This window comes from Pseudophryne corroboree, chromosome 12 (genome assembly GCF_028390025.1).
Source record: "Pseudophryne corroboree isolate aPseCor3 chromosome 12, aPseCor3.hap2, whole genome shotgun sequence".
Taxonomy (NCBI): Eukaryota; Metazoa; Chordata; class Amphibia; order Anura; family Myobatrachidae; genus Pseudophryne; species Pseudophryne corroboree.
The window spans coordinates 78,351,428-78,368,780 of NC_086455.1; the positions used below are offsets into that span (position 1 = coordinate 78,351,428).

The following is a 17,353-nucleotide window of genomic DNA, read 5'->3' on the forward strand; positions in this document are numbered from 1 at the left end:
GCTGCATTCAGGAACGATCCATGGAAACAAAGCCTACGTAAAATGCTAATAAGATCAAATCGGACCACATGTAGACTTATTCATATATCAAGAATTGTCCTTTTTTAGAAACATGTAGGAAATACCTTCAATATACAAAACATCGCATTAAAGGATCACATATTCAGTATGAACCAAAATTACAATGAAAGAAATAAACCATAATCAATATACATAAATGAAGATAAAAAGGAAAAAAGGAAATCACCTCCTAGAAACAGGATAAGGGAAGAGTTTCATTGAGACCACGTGGGGCCAAGACATCCAATTTGGATATCCACCTGGCCTCACATCTCAAAAGGGCAGCCCCTCTGTCACCTCCTCATCTATCATGCGGTACTTGATGCTGGCAACACTATGTTTGAATTCGGCAAAGTGTCTGGCCACTGGCTGATCACTCATGCCAGTGGACAATGCCTGTCTGATAGCAGACCTGTGTGCCGTCATCCTTTCTTTGAACTTTCTGATGGTTTTGCCATGATTAGCGGGGACACTTTCTGTCACCCCCATTTAGGTACTAAGCTCAAAATTCATCACCGTCTAACATGTGAGAGTACCTACGTCGTGTATCAGATTATATGTCCATGCGGACTTTCTTATATTGGCAAAACCATCAGAAAGTTCAAAGAAAGGATGACGGCACACAGGTCTGCTATCAGACAGGCATTGTCCACTGGCATGAGTGATCAGCAAGTGGCCAGACACTTTGCCGAATTCAAACATAGTGTTGCCAGCATCAAGTACCGCATGATAGATCATATCCCGTTATCCTTACGAGGAGGTGACAGAGGGGCTGCCCTTTTGAGATGTGAGGCCAGGTGGATATCCAAATTGGATGTCTTGGCCCCACGTGGTCTCAATGAAACTCTTCCCTTATCCTGTTTCTAGGAGGTGATTTCCTTTTTTCCTTTTTATCTTCATTTATGCATATTGATTATGGTTTATTTCTTTCATTGTAATTTTGGTTCATACTGAATATGTGATCCTTTAATGCGATGTTTTGTATATTGAAGGTATTTCCTACATGTTTCTAAAAAAGGACAATTCTTGATATATGAATAAGTCTACATGTGGTCCGATTTGATCTTATTAGCATTTTACGTAGGCTTTGTTTCCATGGATCGTTCCTGAATGCAGCGCTGTGTTTTTGTTTAGATGGTCACTATGGTGATGGGTTTGGTGCAGACGTAACGGCTGTCAGCCGCTACGTCATCAGATAGCGTCCCGCCTCGGCGTCCTGCGCTGGCGCTCCGGCGGGCGGGAGAAGTGTTCACATCGGTGGGGATATAAGGTGAGAGCATTTGTATTTTATATGTATCCTGACGACAATTGCATAAATTGAAACGTTGATCTACTTGCACGGTATCTGGTCCGTTCATTTACCAGTTTCTACTAAGCTGTGAGTGCCGCCTGTTAACATCTTCTACTTATCTCTTTATGGCTGTGAGGGCACCGGGCGTGTTTAAAGTTTATATTGGAGTGCCGGACACTGTGTGTATGTGTATGTGTATGTGTATGTGTGTGTGTATATATATATATATATTTTTTTTTTTTTTTTGTCAGGAACAGCAGGGTCCCTAGTGACATTAATGCGTTCTTAATGTGTATGAACATGTCCTGAATGCCGATGTTGTGGATCTAACCATGAAAACATTATGGGCTACATAAGATAGTATTCGTGCCGGGAGTAGTAACTGGGCAAATTAACATGTATGCGACCCCGAGGGGTCTGAGGGAAATATATACATATTTTTTAATATTACTACGTCTGTGCTCGAGCTACAGATCAATGCAACCGTACCATACATATACTATCTATCTATCTACACACATACATATACAGGTATAGCTTTTTTTCAAATGCATCACATCATCATGTTAATTTATACCCAGTCATATTAGTTGGTGCCGACAGGGTCACCCACATACGTCTGTGTCTCCCATATAGTGTTATCTTTGGAAAAGCATACAACCGCTGACACTTAATCTCATGAACCAAGTACCATCAGGAGTCGGCGGTGCCGAGAGAGGGATACCCAGCCGTTTGTGGCAGAGAACTCACACATGCCGACACACGTGTACTAAACACCATCAACCTTACACTGACTATAATGGGCAGATCCCAGTATCCGACAGTGAAAACACATAAAACGCTTACCAACTCATATACATACATACATACATACATACATACATACATAAACAAATATAGAAAACCACAGCACTCGCCACCCCAGAAGCGGGGTGCAGTGTCTGCACTCACCACTCATAGGGTGGGGTGCATGCAGCCCATGGCCACCTACCACCTACCCGATATATATAATCCCTGAGGAAAAAAAGGCGCTGGATAGAGTGGTGAGGGCTAAGCCACGCCCCCTTATCGGCACGCTTCAGTCCCGCTAGTTATTTACATTATTATACTGGCGGGGGTCTGTATACAGTGCCTAAGCACTGTAAACCACTTTGCCAGTTCATAACATGAGGTATATTGCTGCCCAGGGCGCCCCCCCTGCGCCCTTGTAGTGCCGCTTGTGTGTGGGAGCAATGGCGCGCAGCGCGACCGCTGCACGGTACCTCAGACTCTGAAGTCTTCTGCCGTCACTGAAGTCTTCTGTTTTTCCTTTATTCACTCTGGCTCTGTGAGGGGGTTGACGGCGCGGCTCCGGGAACAAGCAGCTAGGCGCACCAAGTGATCGGACCCTCTGGAGCTAATGGTGTCCAGTAGCCTAAGAAGCAGAGCCCTTGAACTCAGAAGAAGTAGGTCTGCTTCTCTCCCCTCACTCCCACGATGCAGGGAGCCTGTAGCCAGCAGGTCTGCCTGAAAATAATAAACCTAACATCAAATCTTTTCAGAGAAACTCAGGAGAGCTCCCCTAGTGTGTGTCCAGTCTCTCTGGGCACAGAATCTAACCGAGGTCTGGAGGAGGGGCATAGAGGGAGGAGCCAGTTCACACCCATTCAAAGTCTTATAGTGTGCCCATGTCTCCTGCGGATCCCATCTATGCCCCCTGGTCCTTTTGGAGTCCCCAGCATCCTCTAGGCGTATGAGAAATAAAAGAAAAATTAGAGAGAGGAAAAGAAAGGGGACAGACGCCTATACAGCAAAAAACTAAAAACCTATAAGCTAGCAGGCAGTTCCAAAATATATAGAGATATATCTCTATATATCTCTATATATCTCTATATATCTCTATATATCTCTATATATCTCTATATATCTCTATATATCTCTATATATCTCTATATATCTCTATATATCTCTATCTCAATTCACTGCACTTTCCACACCCTGAGCAAACACAATACCAGTTTGCGTCACTGGTCAGATAAATGCAGCCTCTGGTGAAGTGAGACCTGCTGCAGTAAGTGCTGTGAGTAATGGCGTTGAGACTGCAGACACACGCGCTCACCCACTGGAAGCAGGAGCCATCCAGAAGTGTAGCTCCGCCCTCCCCCCCACCAATGGCACCCATTCACACAAGCCGGGAAGCGTAGCTCCGCCCCCCTCCCCCCCGCCATGGCGACCAAACATTCTTTTAAACTAGCCCGCGGTAAGGTACAGAAGCATACCTCCCAACATGACCCTCTCCAGGAGGGACAGAATACTCTGCTTCTGGACTTCCCTCTTAATTTAGGATAGCCATCACCTGTGCTGAAACACCTTTCTTATCCATTACCCTGTTCAACACAAGTGATGGCAATCTTATATTAAGAGAAAAGTTCAGAAGCAGAGCATTGTGTCCCTCCTGGAGAGGGTCATGTTGGGAGGTATGCAGAAGTACCACCGCGGCTAGCACTGGGGTAAAGTGCCCTGTTAGTCTTATTAACCAGGGAATCTGCTAATCAGAGCCCCGAAGCATACTTACTCCTGCCTTGCTATCCGGCCAGTGCACAGGCTATGGGGACCATTCTGGAATTACCCCTGGGACTGATGTCCCTATAGCCAGAAGCTGAGGCTAGAGTTTAATAAAAAGATACAGTGCCAATGTCCCACTGGAAGCTACCACTATACAGACAGGCAGGGGCAGTAGGCTGCCTGTCTGTCCTCAGTCATCTGAAAAGAAAAAGAACATTTTCTCTGGAGAAGCCCAGAGAAAGGACCAGCTCCATCGGGCACATTTTTCAAACTGGTCTGTAGGGGGTACATGGAGGGGAGGAGCCAGTCACAGTTCTAAAGAATTTAAAGTGCCAGCTCCACTTAGCCACCATCTACACCCCACCGTGAAGACCTTCCAGTGTCCCCTAATGGATGAAGGAAAAACCCGGGTTATTACCGTAATAACCCAAGTCATGGCTCAATGAAAACTGCACCCAACAAAAAACAAACAGGTACCAGGTGACCTGCAGTGTAAAGGCGGGTACACACTACCCGACGGTGGAACGGCAGCAATGGACGACTATTGTTGAACGATATGGCGTTCAACGATGTAGTGCGTACACACTGAATGTTACCGTTCAATGATAACGTTCAGTGACATCATCACCGCCATTCCTGAACATGCAGCTCAGCCCGACATTTACGGGTTGAGCTGCAAGTCACCTCAATATTGATGAACGCTGAGTGACGTGCGGGAGCACGCATTGTTCATCAATATCACCCCCATACACACCGGCCAATTTCAAGCTAAAAATAGAATGATGACGACATAAATGTCATCATCGTTTATGTTTAATGTAGAAACAGACTCGTGTGTAGGCGCCTTAAAACTGGTAACCTGGCTATTCTGACCCTGGGTCCCATTTACAGCACGGGGAGACCCAGATTTCCTGATGCTTGGTGATGATAGCATCCAGCGGTGGCTGCAGCATAATAGCACAGTGCCGGGGGTAAGGGGGACACACTGGCCACATCTAAATATGTTATGCTGTATGTAATATGTATGCTGGCTATCGGGGGGGGGGGGGTGTATTAAGCCACCATGCATCACCGGGGATTCAGCAGCATTAGGATTGCCCCACTCGACTCCCATTGGCTAGCTTCTCAGGAGTCTCGGTGCAAGCTTAGAAGAAAAGTGAAGCTTAATGCTGAATTTCTGGTGCCATGTGGCGGTTTAATACACACAGCACTGCCCATCCACAGGATAACAAGCCAACACATACACTGCAACATGTGCTAAGCGATACACACACACACACACACACACACACACACACACACAGTGGTCGGGGCTGCAGCCATCGCCAATAACATCTCCAAGTGCCGGGAGAAGAGAGACTGCACCTGTATGCAGTGTAAACCGCACTGACCCGGGAATAACCCAGGTGGGACCCGCAGTGGGAACAGGGGCTGTCCTAGGTCTGGCCCAGATTGGAACAGTGTTGGAAAACTTATTAGCTGAACAGCTCTGCACTTGGTTTTTACTCCCAATGACAACTGCTAAATACTTTGTGGACTCATTTCCATAATGGCCCCAGTTCAGAAAATAAGATGATCAAGCAGCAGTCAGATTAACTACTTTACCAATGACTGCTGCAGCTTGCGTCTCCCAGTGTTACAAATGCAACCTAAGCACATTTATAACAAAAATTCTTACCAGCTACAATGGAGATGAAACCGATACAGTTAAGGTACAAGAAGAACTCCACTGAACGCACCTGTCATTAAATCTCCTCTGTGAATTCTTTCTCCGAAAATTACGGTTGTTCTCTCTTTTGGGTCCCATACCTTGTGACCAGTAATGGCGCCTCATGCTAAGGTTATAAAACACATGGTACATTCATTGGACACAAGAACAAGCCATACAAGGACTACAGAACAAAGTCATATACCAGGAAGAAACATTTTTGTTCTTGAAAATTAAGGCGCAATATACCAAAATTGGTAAAGAGTGGAGAACCAATCACGGCAACCAATCAGCTTCAACCTCTCATTTTATAGACTGTACATGATAAATGATAGCTAGTAGCCAACTGGTTTCTGTGGGCAACTTCTCCACTTTAAGAAGGCGTGATACATTTCCTTCCCCTCATCTCAGTGGTTCCCAACCTCTCTCATCTTGCCACCCACCCACATAGTATGTTTTTACATACACAAATCCAATTTATTTATTTAATATAGCTTTTTTTAATTGTTTCCAATTACAGTTCATTACACTTTCAACCTTTTTTAATGCACTTTTATGATACACAAATGTGTCGAGACCATTTCAATTAATGGTTTTATAAATCTACAACATCTCAACCACACAGACCACATTTCCCCTAATCCATGGATTTTGTCACATTTTACTCTATTCTGTACAAAAACAGACCGCTGTAAAAACAAAACAAAATGAAAAAATAAAAAGCTGCTTAATTCAGGTGCGGTATAGAAGATCTACAGTATTTATGTAGACAGCCAACAGGCTGTCGGTTACACCAGCCAACGCACAAATGGCCGACACAAGTTCTTCCAGTTTTTGGGGTGAAATCTTGTACGTTTTATCATATGTGACCACAAACATCTACCCTCACGGGCTCATTACACTATGGGTAAGGTGGCTCGCTCTGATTCGCTTGTCATAGGTTACTATTCCCAATCATAGTCCACGTGGATAATAAATCTTTACACTGTCTAGTTATCATCTGGATACCAGTACCAACCAATCCGCTCCTAACTCAATTTTCAAACAGAGCTGGTAGATTGACAGAAGCGGATCGGTTGGTACCTTCTCTCTCTCTCAGAGCTTTGATAAATTTGGACCTTTATCTCAACAATTTAGTTACAAAATATCACTGGAACAACTGAAGAATACCCAGCAATACAAGTCATTACACTTTTTGGTGCATTTGTGCACAAGTGACTCTGCTCAGTGGCACAGAGATGGGGACGCGAGGGGGGTTCTATTTACCTGGGCTTGACAGAGGGGCCCAAATCTACAATCTCTATTTTCTTCCATTGCTCTGCCCACTACCGCTGACTGCACCTGTATTAGTGCAACAGAGTGGCACAAAAGGCAGCCAGAGAGTGGAGACTGCGCTGCAGTAGTAACCTCACACTGCCTGATGCACCGCTATACAGGCATGGCCAGCGGTACTAAGCAGGGCGTCCCTTGCAGCCACCCATCTCTCCCCTGGAGCTGCTCCATGTTCTGACCCACCTTCTCAGATTTGGTCACACATGGATACTGGCCCTGACTGCTTGAAGGATCACACATGGATAGTGGAGCTAGAAATCGTGATTACAGTGTAAAATAAAGAAATTATATGCCAATTAGAAAAAAAGATTTCAGCATTTTTGTTTTCTATGAATAACGTCAGCTTTAGTGCAGTATCCTATCACCCACCATGAAGCATCTGGAGATTTTCACGTTTTTCCCTCGATGCTTCAAAAAAAAAAATTGTGCGGGGTTTTTTGCGCAAAATCACACAGGTTCAGCGAAACCTGTGTGTTTTCGCCACCGAGGACCCAAAAAGACGGTGCTTATCGGGGATTTTGGCGACCAGTGTCCCATGCCCGCAGCAGCAGGCTGGGACTTCAGTGAGGGTGCCCGAGAGCCGGCACTTAGCGCCGTGACCCCCTGGCGGAAAAGCCAGAGCAGCACCGTGACCCGCATCAACCTTCTTCCTCCGGTCTTGGTCACGTGACGGGGCAGCGGTCATGAAACTGGGGAGCCGGAGCTGTCAGGAGCCAGCAGATGGTAACACAAAACCCCGATAAACCGCAGCTCGTGCCGATTTATCAGGGATAATAGGATAGCCCTGGGCAATATCGTTACCCACAGGGTGTGGGGGCAGGGGCAGCCTAGCAGGCAGTCTTGCAACAGATTGCTCCATGTGTATGGCCGCTCAATATGTCAGCCCTCGGATCGTTCGTCGCATCCACGGGTACACATGGTACAGTGTGTACCCACCATTAAACAGGCTAGCCCAGTGTTTCCCAACTGCAGTCCTCAGCATAGCCAGATTAAGGGGGGGTGCAGGGCATACTGTACCCCGGGCCCCCCCTTTTCAGGGGGCCACCTGGCCAGAGCACACTGACATCACTAGCTTTCCCTCTTAGGCAGCAGCAGAACCAGCAGCCAGAATGCGAGGACAGTATGCAGTGCAGGCAGAGACACAGGAATATCATGTTTCATGAGCTACAGACAGAGCTTTCTGACCAGAGAGATAGGAAGGTGGAAATAGCTGTAAGTGACACAGGGATCCCAGCTTCTCTTCCCCAGCTGCGTGTCTAAGTCCTGTGTAAACTGTTATGCAACTAAACTTTTTGAGTCTAGAGATAGAGGTACACACAGAGAGTCCTCCTGAGTCCTGTCCCAGTGTGTAAGCAGTACAGAGGCTGCTGCTATTGTTGCATGTGATAAGATAAATTAATTTATTTTTCTATATTTTAAGGTTAAGTTGTCTTTGTTCCACTATAAGAAAAGTTTATAAAATAGTTGTGTTTCAATAAGGTGGAGCTATAAACAGTACCCCAGCATTATTAAACTATTAGTTAAAACTAATATACACCATTGGTTTAAATTTAATATACACAATCTATACCTCCCACCATGACCCATTCCAGGAGGTACAAAATGCTCTCTAGCTGGACTTCCTTCTTAATTTATAATTGCAATTACCTGTGTTGAAGTACTTTTATATTGATTAAATAGTTCAAACACAGGTGATGACAATCATATATTAAGTGGGATGTCCAGGTAGAGATCATTTTGTCCCTCCTGGAATGGGACATGTTGAGAGGTATGCACAATTTATTATACATCCCCCACCTTCCATACGAGCCCCCTGATCTTAAGTGCTCCGGGAACCCCCAAGGCTTAAGGCCCATACACACTGGGCGATTTTGAACTGAAAGCAGCTCACTTTTGGTGTTTTGAGCTGCTTACAGTTCAAAACCGCCCAGTGTGTATGCCCCGGCGATAAGCGCTGATGCGCGCTCCCGCTTCATCGCAGACGGCCGCCATTCATCTGCTGGTATCACCAGCAGATGAACGGCTTTCCATAGCGTCCTGCTATGAAAGCCGTTCACCCCTGCTGACATCACTGGGCAGCGGGGAAAGTGCTCAGTGTGTATGCACTGAGCGATTTTCAGCCATCATCGCTGTGCATACACGCTGGACAAAAACACCCAGTGTGTATGCACCTTTAATCTGGTCCTGGTCCTCAGGGACTAACAGTACATGTTTTCCAGATCTCCTAGTTGATGAACAGGTGTATTTATTACTGGCTGACACATTTTAAAGATCCACAGGTGGAGCTGATGATGTCACTAGTGAGAAGATCTATAAAACGTGCAGTTAGCAGTACTGCAGTCAAGAAACACTGGGCTAGCACTTGATAGATAGGGAGATGACCTATACATGGTGAAAACAACCATTTTCACGGGACACTGGGATGTACAATTACTATCACTATTGGGGAACAAGAAGCTCCAGAAATAACCCAGTTCACAGCAAGACAGCAACAGGACAACACAAAAGAGATAAACATGACACCGCTTTGTGACAATAGGGAGCACACGCTGCGTTAGTGACAAGCTGTCAGATACTCACAGACCAGGAACTCAGGCATACACTGGAGCACACAGACAGCGCGGCCACTGCCCACACAGGAAACATAAATGCACGTGTAACCAGTGACCAGCAACCGTGCCAGCGAGACAGTCTATGCTCCTCTTTATGATATCGCTACTGACATCTAGTGGTGATGGTAGAAACTACATTCACATGAACATGGACAGGTGATAGCTTTATTTCCTCACAGAGGAGACGTTTGACTGCATGGAATGATCTTATTATTTGTAACAGTTGTGTGTCGATTTGTATTTAGGAAATATAACTGTTCTCGAGAGAAAAACCCCACTGAGTATAATTGGGTAATGAGGGAATCATTTTCATGTAAGTTATCACTTTTTCCTTGTTTAAAGTTGTTGAATGAGTGTAGTTAGTTTCCAGGTTTGGATTTGTATTGACGCCCCAAAGGTCTGTGATTGAGAGTAACTGCAGGTTACCCCTGTTTAATCATTTTCCCATATAGTCTGAGTTATGTATTTTTGACATCATAAAAAACAATACGAGGCTGAAGTTAGCTTCTTATTCGGCCAGCTTCTTATTCAAGCTCCAGCTTCTTATTCACTTCTTATTCGAACTCCAGCTTCTTATTCAGATCATTCAGTTTCACAAGGGTTAATTAGTCTTCTGTCACAAATTTGACACCTGAAATCAACAGAGTAGGGTCCCTTGCATTTGACCCACTTGTATTTTGCCTGGCCCAACACTGTTTTGGGCATGAAATACACTGACAAAGTGGGCACACACACCATATTTTCCATTTTGAATAAGTAGCTGTAGTTTTGCAAGGGTTAACCAGTCTTGGGCCACAAATTTGACACCTGAAATCAACAGAGGGTGGTCAGTTACATATGACCCACTTGTAGTTTGCTTGGCCCAACGCTGTTTTGGGCATGAAATACACTGGCAAAGTGGGCACAAACACCATTTTATAAATTGCCATTTTGAATAAGTAGCTGTAGTTTTGCAAGGGTTAACCAGTCTTGGGCCACAAATTTGACCCATGAAATCAACAGAGAGTGGTCACTTGCATGTGACCCACTTGTATTTTGCCTGGCCCAACGCTGTTTTGGGCATGAAATACACTGGTAAAGAGGGCACACACACCATTTTATAAATTGCCATTTTGAATAAGTAGCTGTAGTTTTGCAAGGGTTAATTAGTCTTGGGCCACAAATTTGACCCCTGAAATCAACAGAGAGTGGTCACTTGCATGTGACCCACTTGTATTTTGCCTGGCCCAACGCTGTTTTGGGCATGAAATACACTGGCAAAGTGGGCACACACACCATATTTTGCCATTTTTGTATAAGTAGCTGTAGTTTTGCAAGGGTTAACTAGTCTTGGGCCACAAATTTGACCCCTGAAATCAACAGAGAGTGGTCACTTGCATGTGACCCACTTGTATTTTGCCTGGCCCAACGCTGTTTTGGGCATGAAATACACTGGCAAAGTGGGCACACACACCATATTTTGCCATTTTTGTATAAGTAGCTGTAGTTTTGCAAGGGTTAACCAGTCTTGGGCCACAAATTTGACACCTGAAATCAACAGAGAGTGGTCACTTGCATATGACCCACTTGTATTTTGCTTGGCCCAACGCTGTTTTGGGCATGAAATACACTGGCAAAGTGGGCACAAACACCATTTTATAAATTGCCATTTTGAATAAGTAGCTGTAGTTTTGCAAGGGTTAACTAGTCTTGGGCCACAAATTTGACCCCTGAAATCAACAGAGAGTGGTCACTTGCATGTGACCCACTTGTATTTTGCCTGGCCCAACGCTGTTTTGGGCATGAAATACACTGGCAAAGTGGGCACACACACCATATTTTCCATTTTGAATAAGTAGCTGTAGTTTTGCAAGGGTTAACCAGTCTTGGGCCACAAATTTGACACCTGAGACTGGAGGAGGCTGCACAGGAGAGAGCTCTTAGGCCCTGGTCCTTTTCTGAAGCCTGCAGTGTTTCCCCTGGGAGCCTCACAGGGGAGGATGGATCCTCCTGGGGAGGACGATGATGGCGAGTACCGGGCTGCCGGGCCCGAAGGAGTCCCCGGGATTTCTGGCCTGCATACAGCCGTGGAAGTTCCAGCATTGGGAGATTCGGTCAGTGTGGCAGCCCCAGTGATTGTGGACCCTGTGAAGAAACAGGATCCCCAACTGGTGACCCCCAAACCACGGGACTCTGGCTCTCCAGGTTGAGGAAAACCGGGGGGTGATATGGCGAAGGTACCTGCCTGTGGTGAAGCGGGGGATGCTGTGGTCTTTGATAGCACCTCAGAATCCTCTATGGATGAATATGTGAATATGAGCCTGGAAGAGTTAAAAACGGAGCAGTCTCGTTTAACCTCTCGTCTTTCCCTCAAGAGAAGGAAACGAAATACTTGTAGCAGTCGTGAGAGAGCTCTCCTAAAGGATGAGATTTGGGAGCTAAGTACTAGCCTGGCTGCAGTAAAGGAAAGAATGAAAGTGTTATGTAATCTGGCTCTTTCTCAGGAGAAAGAATTGTTGATAAAGTCCTTACCTGAGCAGGATTGTGGGGGCAGTAGCAGCTCGGTCCCAGCAGTTTCTGTATCTGCATCAGCATTGTGTAGTCAGGTACTGTCTCAGGGGAAACAGGAGTTGCAGGAATCTCTGCCTGAACAGGATGGCGGTGGCGGCCTGGTCCTGGCAAGTTCAGTAGCAGCATCAGAGCCTCCAGTGGAGTGTATGGAGGTGGGAGTCCAGCCTATGGAGAAGGAAGTGGCTGTCAGGAGCTGTGATGGAAGTGATGTTTCTAAGATCGTGCATGATGCTGCAGATATCGTGGAAAGACCAATGATGGCAGTATCTGGTGGCTTCCAAATGGGGGAGGCGTCTCTCCTGGAGGGAGTGCTGGGTGGTGACGGTGCAGGGGGCGTGGCGGTTGCTGGGGTAATGGCAGATGCTGGCACTCTTGTGACTGTCGCTGCTCCCTGTGGACTTGTCCCCGAAACACTCGCCTCTAAAGTTGCAAGTGTGGGTGCGGCGCGGGCCGTGGTTGATGCTGAGGCTGGCCATCCCTGTAAGCCTGCGGTGGCTGGCTCTGGCTTAGTCGCTGTGGTGGCTGAGGGAGGCGGGGCCAAAGACGCATCGGGTATGACATCGCAGGTGACATCATTACCCACATCGATGGGTGTTTCAAAGTACGAAGCCGTGCCGAAAGAGGGGCAGAGATTGGCTCAAGGACTGCCAGCTGTAGATAAGAGCAAATTAACCCCTGAAGAAGTTATGTTGGTAGAAACTGTATATGGTAACATGGATATGCCGGTGAGGGCTCTAGCAGCTGTGAATTTGTTTCAGGCGAACCAGGCCAGGATGACTGGTGGGGTGGGGAGTGTGGGAATAGGGGCTGGTAGTGGTCTGGCACCTGAAGGGCTCCCTGTAACTCCCTCTGAGGTTAGGCCGGGTGCTGGTTCATATGCTAATTCTTTGGCGGCTCCTGGTCGGCCGAGTGCTGGTCCTCAGTTTGGGGTGAGTGGGGGTCAGCTCATAAAAAGAAGAAATGTGGTGCAGTTCAGATGGGTAGGGGATGGGGAGGCTCCTTCGAAGTCGGAGTTCTTAGGTATGATCTTCTCGCTGGGGTTTGAGGCTGCAGATCTTTTCGCATGCATTCACCCAGTGAGAACTCCAGATTTTGACCTGAGCTTCCTCTCCCTGAATGGCCTGCAGGCCTTTGGCTCCCGTTGGGAGAAAAACAAGATGAAGGAACCATATTGTTTTTTCAAAGCCCATACCATCACGAGACAGGACAGGGTTAAGATCACTGTGTTGGTGCGTAACGAATCACTGCCCCCTGCTGATATTATATATTGGTTGTCTAGGTCTTGTACAGTACTCTCTCCTTTGGTAAAGTTTGATCATACTAGGGGGGTCTGGGGTGGTGCCTATTCGGCCTTTGTGAGGTTACACCAGGTAGGGGCTGAGACTAGACACATACCTTCCGCTGCTTACATTGGCCGTGATCGGCTCCAGTGTTTTTATCCTGGGCAACCCAGAACCTGTCATAAGTGTGGTGACTTTCGTCACCTCAGTAGCGATTGTGGGGTGATTAAATGTGCTTTGTGTGGCCAGTTGGGGCATGGGTCCCGGGAATGCAGCAAGGTCAGGTGTAATCTTTGCGGTACAGTTGGTCATCCCTACAGTCGATGCCCTAAGGCTTCGCATAATTATAGTGCAGGGGTGGAAGAAGTGGTGCCGGAGGTTGGTCCTGGTCACGAAAGTAGCGTACCGGTTACTGTGCAGCATCAAGACATCTCGAAGAGAATAGAAGATGGTGGGAAAGAGAAGGTTCAGCCTGAAAAGGGGGAGGCATCCTTTCAGATCGTGAATAAAGGGAGGAGGAGGAAGCCTAAAAAAAAGGAGGCAGATTTTATTTGCTCAAATAGGTTTGATGTCCTGTCTTCTTCTGATGATGAAGAAGAGGGGGAGGTGGTCATGGTTGGGGGAAAAGAATTAGTTTTTGTCCCAAATGTTTCAAAAAATAGAAAGCCAAAGCAGGCCTCTAATCTGTCAGTTGCTGGGAAGGAGGTTGTGGCTAAGGATAAACAGGGAAAAACGGGACAAGGTAAAGCCCAAAGCAAAACTAAGCACTTGGAAAGAAATGGTTCTCAGGGGGAGCTGGAGTGGGACCCTGTGGGGATACAGTTGAGCCAGGCTGTAGGATCCCTGTTAGACGTGGTTGAAGTAGCTCAGTGTCCAGAAGGGGAAGTCCCTCATTCTTCAGATGAGGTGTTGGTGGTTGATGAAACTCCTGGGTCCCCTGGTGGGGGTGGTCCCGGAGGCGGCTCCTTTGTTAGTACCCCAAGGGCTCCTGATCCGGATCCTCCCCCGGACGAGGTGGTAAAGGTGGAGGGGTGTGTTGTTGGGGAGGGGATTGGTAGGAAGGGGTCCGAGAGTCTACTTAGTGAGACTGTGGTCCCTGTTGCTGATAGTGTGAGTGAGGAGGATGGGGAGGAGGAAGAGATCTCCCTGTCTGATGAGGATGCTATCCCTTTTGGGGTGGCATGTAAAAGAGTTGGATCCTCGGATGAGGACTCTAAAAGACAAGCAAAGAAAAAGTGAATGGGATCCTACTTCTATAATCCAAGAAACATGGATCCCCAACCTATGCGATGTGCCACCATTAATGTGGCTTCCGTGTTTTCCGAACGTGCTCGTTTCTTGGCCTTTGATTTTTTCAACACGGTTGATGTTGATTTTTTATTTTTGCAGGAGACCAGGATAGGTGACCTGGCCACACTTCATCGGGCCAAGGGTCAGTGGAGGCGTGGGCCTTCCTTCTGGTCTCTTGCGGCCGAGCCGTACGGTGGGTTGGAAGTGCTTTTTACTGATATGGTAAACGTGCACAGGATTATAGAATTACAGGTCGGTAGGTGCATGGTTTTGGATGTCAACCTGAGAGGACATGATCTGAGATTAATAAACATCTATGGGCCCCAAACAGCTTGGGACAGGAAATGTCTTTTCAGGGAGATAAAACAGTTTCTCTTTACGGCCCGGCAGATCATCTTTGGCGGTGATTTTAACACCGTCATTAGGCCAAAAGATAGGGGAGTCACAAAGATGACCCTGGGCTATGATTCCAATTTTTTAGTTAGCATGATTAGAGAGGCTGGTCTGGTCGATGTGCATGTTCGCCATTTCCCAGACCTCACTGGTTTCACCTATCATTGTGGCAGCCGTAGGTCTAGAATAGATAGGTTTTTTGTTAAGGAGTCCTCGAAAACTTTGCCTCCTGAGACAAAGCCAGTAGAGTTCTCCGACCACGTTTTTCTGTGTGTTGCTTTGAACGTCTCAGAAACCCCTCAGAAAGGGCGGGGCCTTTGGCGTTTGAATTCCGGGCTCCTGAAGGAGGAGGGGGTTAGACAGTCCTTTAGAGACTTTTTTCAACTGCAGGAAACACTTCTGGAGGCTGGTTGGAGTAGATCTGAGTGGTGGGAGGAGTGTAAAAAGAGGACTCAAAGGTTTTTTCAAAGGCTGGTAGCCAGGAGAAACTTGACAAAAAGATGTATCTACCAGAGCCTGAGAAAGGAACTAGATTTCTTGATCTCTGGGCATGGGGATTGTGGGGAAATCTCCCGGGTGAAGGCTCAGATGAGAGAATATCAGTATGATCGTCTGGCTTCTTTGATTTTGGAGAGGGATTATGGAAAATACCACTCGCCTGATCCCTACCAGAGTTGCAGAAAATCAGTTGATTTGAGGGAGGTCCGGGTCCTGTTTGATGACCAGGGTACTCTTCGTGGAGACAGGGAGGGTATTTTGGGAGTCATCAGGTCTTATTACTCCGACCTTTTGTCTGAGCAGCCACTCATTAGAGAGAGGATGGATCGGTTCCTGGGGGAGACACCTGGGCTTGAGCAGCTTGATCCTTCTTTTGACTCTTTGGGGAATGATGTGACAGTGGAGGAGGTCAAGAAGGCTATAGACGGTTTGTCTATAAAAAAATCTCCAGGCCCAGATGGGTTAACATCTGAATTTTTTAAAGTTTTCTCAGACATCTTGGCTCCTCATCTTGTAGAGGTATTTAATGAAAGCCTGGGTGAGGGAGTGCTCCCTCCCTCTATGAGATCCTCTGCTCTCATATTATTGTCTAAAGGTAAGGACCCAGCCCGTATTGAGAATTGGCGCCCCATCGCTCTTCTCAATACGGACAGAAAGATTCTGGCAAAGGTACTCTTTAATCGGCTGATGGAAGTTTCCGGGCTGTTACTTTCCCCGTCTCAGCATTGCACTGTAAAGGGTCGAAGCACCTTTAGTGCTGTCCTTGGCATCCGGGAGGCCGTGGAGCAATGTCGTGCTGAAAAATGGGGTAAGTATTTGCTGGCATTGGACCAGTCCAAGGCTTTTGACCGGGTTAATCATCAGTACCTGTGGGCTGTGCTGGAAAGGTATGGTCTTCCAGTAAGGGTGGTAGATTGGCTACGTGTCATTTACAAACAGGCTGAGAGCTTCCCGCTTGTCAATGGTTGGGTTGGGCCCGCGTTTTCGGTTGACTCGGGTGTCCGTCAGGGGTGTCCCCTGAGCCCCCTTCTGTACGTATTCGCAATTGACCCATTTGTGCGGAGGATTGAGTGCGGTACTGTTGCAGGGGTGCAGCTGGGCCCTGGGCTACCACTGAGGGTGGCGGCCTACGCGGATGACGTTACTGTGGTCGTGTCATCTGTGGCAGAGGCGCGTGACATGGAACGTCTTATCTGCGAGTATTCTGAGGCTTCGTGCTCCAGGATCAATCAGGACAAGTGTGAAGCTTTCTGGATGGGGGAGGAAGGTGACGAGTTTGCCCTTCCGGATAGTCTCCCCCGCGCCAGTCCAGAGATAAAAGTTCTAGGTATTAAATTTGGCCGTGGTGATTATGCCACTCAAAATTGGGATAAGAGGCTGGAAGATGCTACTAGAAAGGTGCAGTCCTGGAGAGGGTGGCAGCTCTCTTTCAGGGAAAAGGTTGATTTGTGCAAAACCTACTTGGTTCCGCTTTTCTTGTATGTCAGTTATGTGTGCTTTTTGCCACAATCTTTGTGGACCAGGATGTATTCTTTATTCTTCCTGATGTTATGGGGGAATAGAATGAATCTGGTCAAGAGAGGGATTACCTACAGATCGAGGGAACAAGGGGGGCTGTGTATGGTCAACCCTGTAGTGTTTTTCGCTACAACTTTTTTAAAGCTAAATCTAGGGAGTTTGTTTTTAGAAACTCCCCCTCGATGGGTAGAAAGTTTTAGGGCCTGGGTGTCTCCCTTCCTTGGGTTATGGATGGATGGTGGCCGAATAAAAACCCTTGGAGTCCGGCATGGCTACC

General features: G+C 47.0%; 1 protein-coding gene across 3 annotated transcripts in view; it reads right to left on the reverse strand.

Moving 5' to 3' along the window:
* The window catches only part of DCAF4 (DDB1 and CUL4 associated factor 4), a 96,353-nt gene extending 86,692 nt beyond the window's left edge, over positions 1 to 9,661 (reverse strand). The window contains exons 1-2 of one of the 3 annotated variants that reach the window (XM_063947683.1): positions 9,516 to 9,658; positions 5,635 to 5,730 (exon numbers count right to left, since the gene is read on the reverse strand). In XM_063947683.1, coding sequence (XP_063803753.1) covers positions 5,635 to 5,729 — 95 coding nt within the window. In that variant the 5' untranslated portion in view covers position 5,730; positions 9,516 to 9,658. Of the gene's footprint in view, positions 1 to 5,634; positions 5,731 to 9,515 lie in introns of all 3 variants that reach the window. The other 2 variants (XM_063947684.1, XM_063947685.1) reach the window with 2 other exon arrangements.
* Positions 9,662 to 17,353: the final 7,692 nt, after the last annotated feature.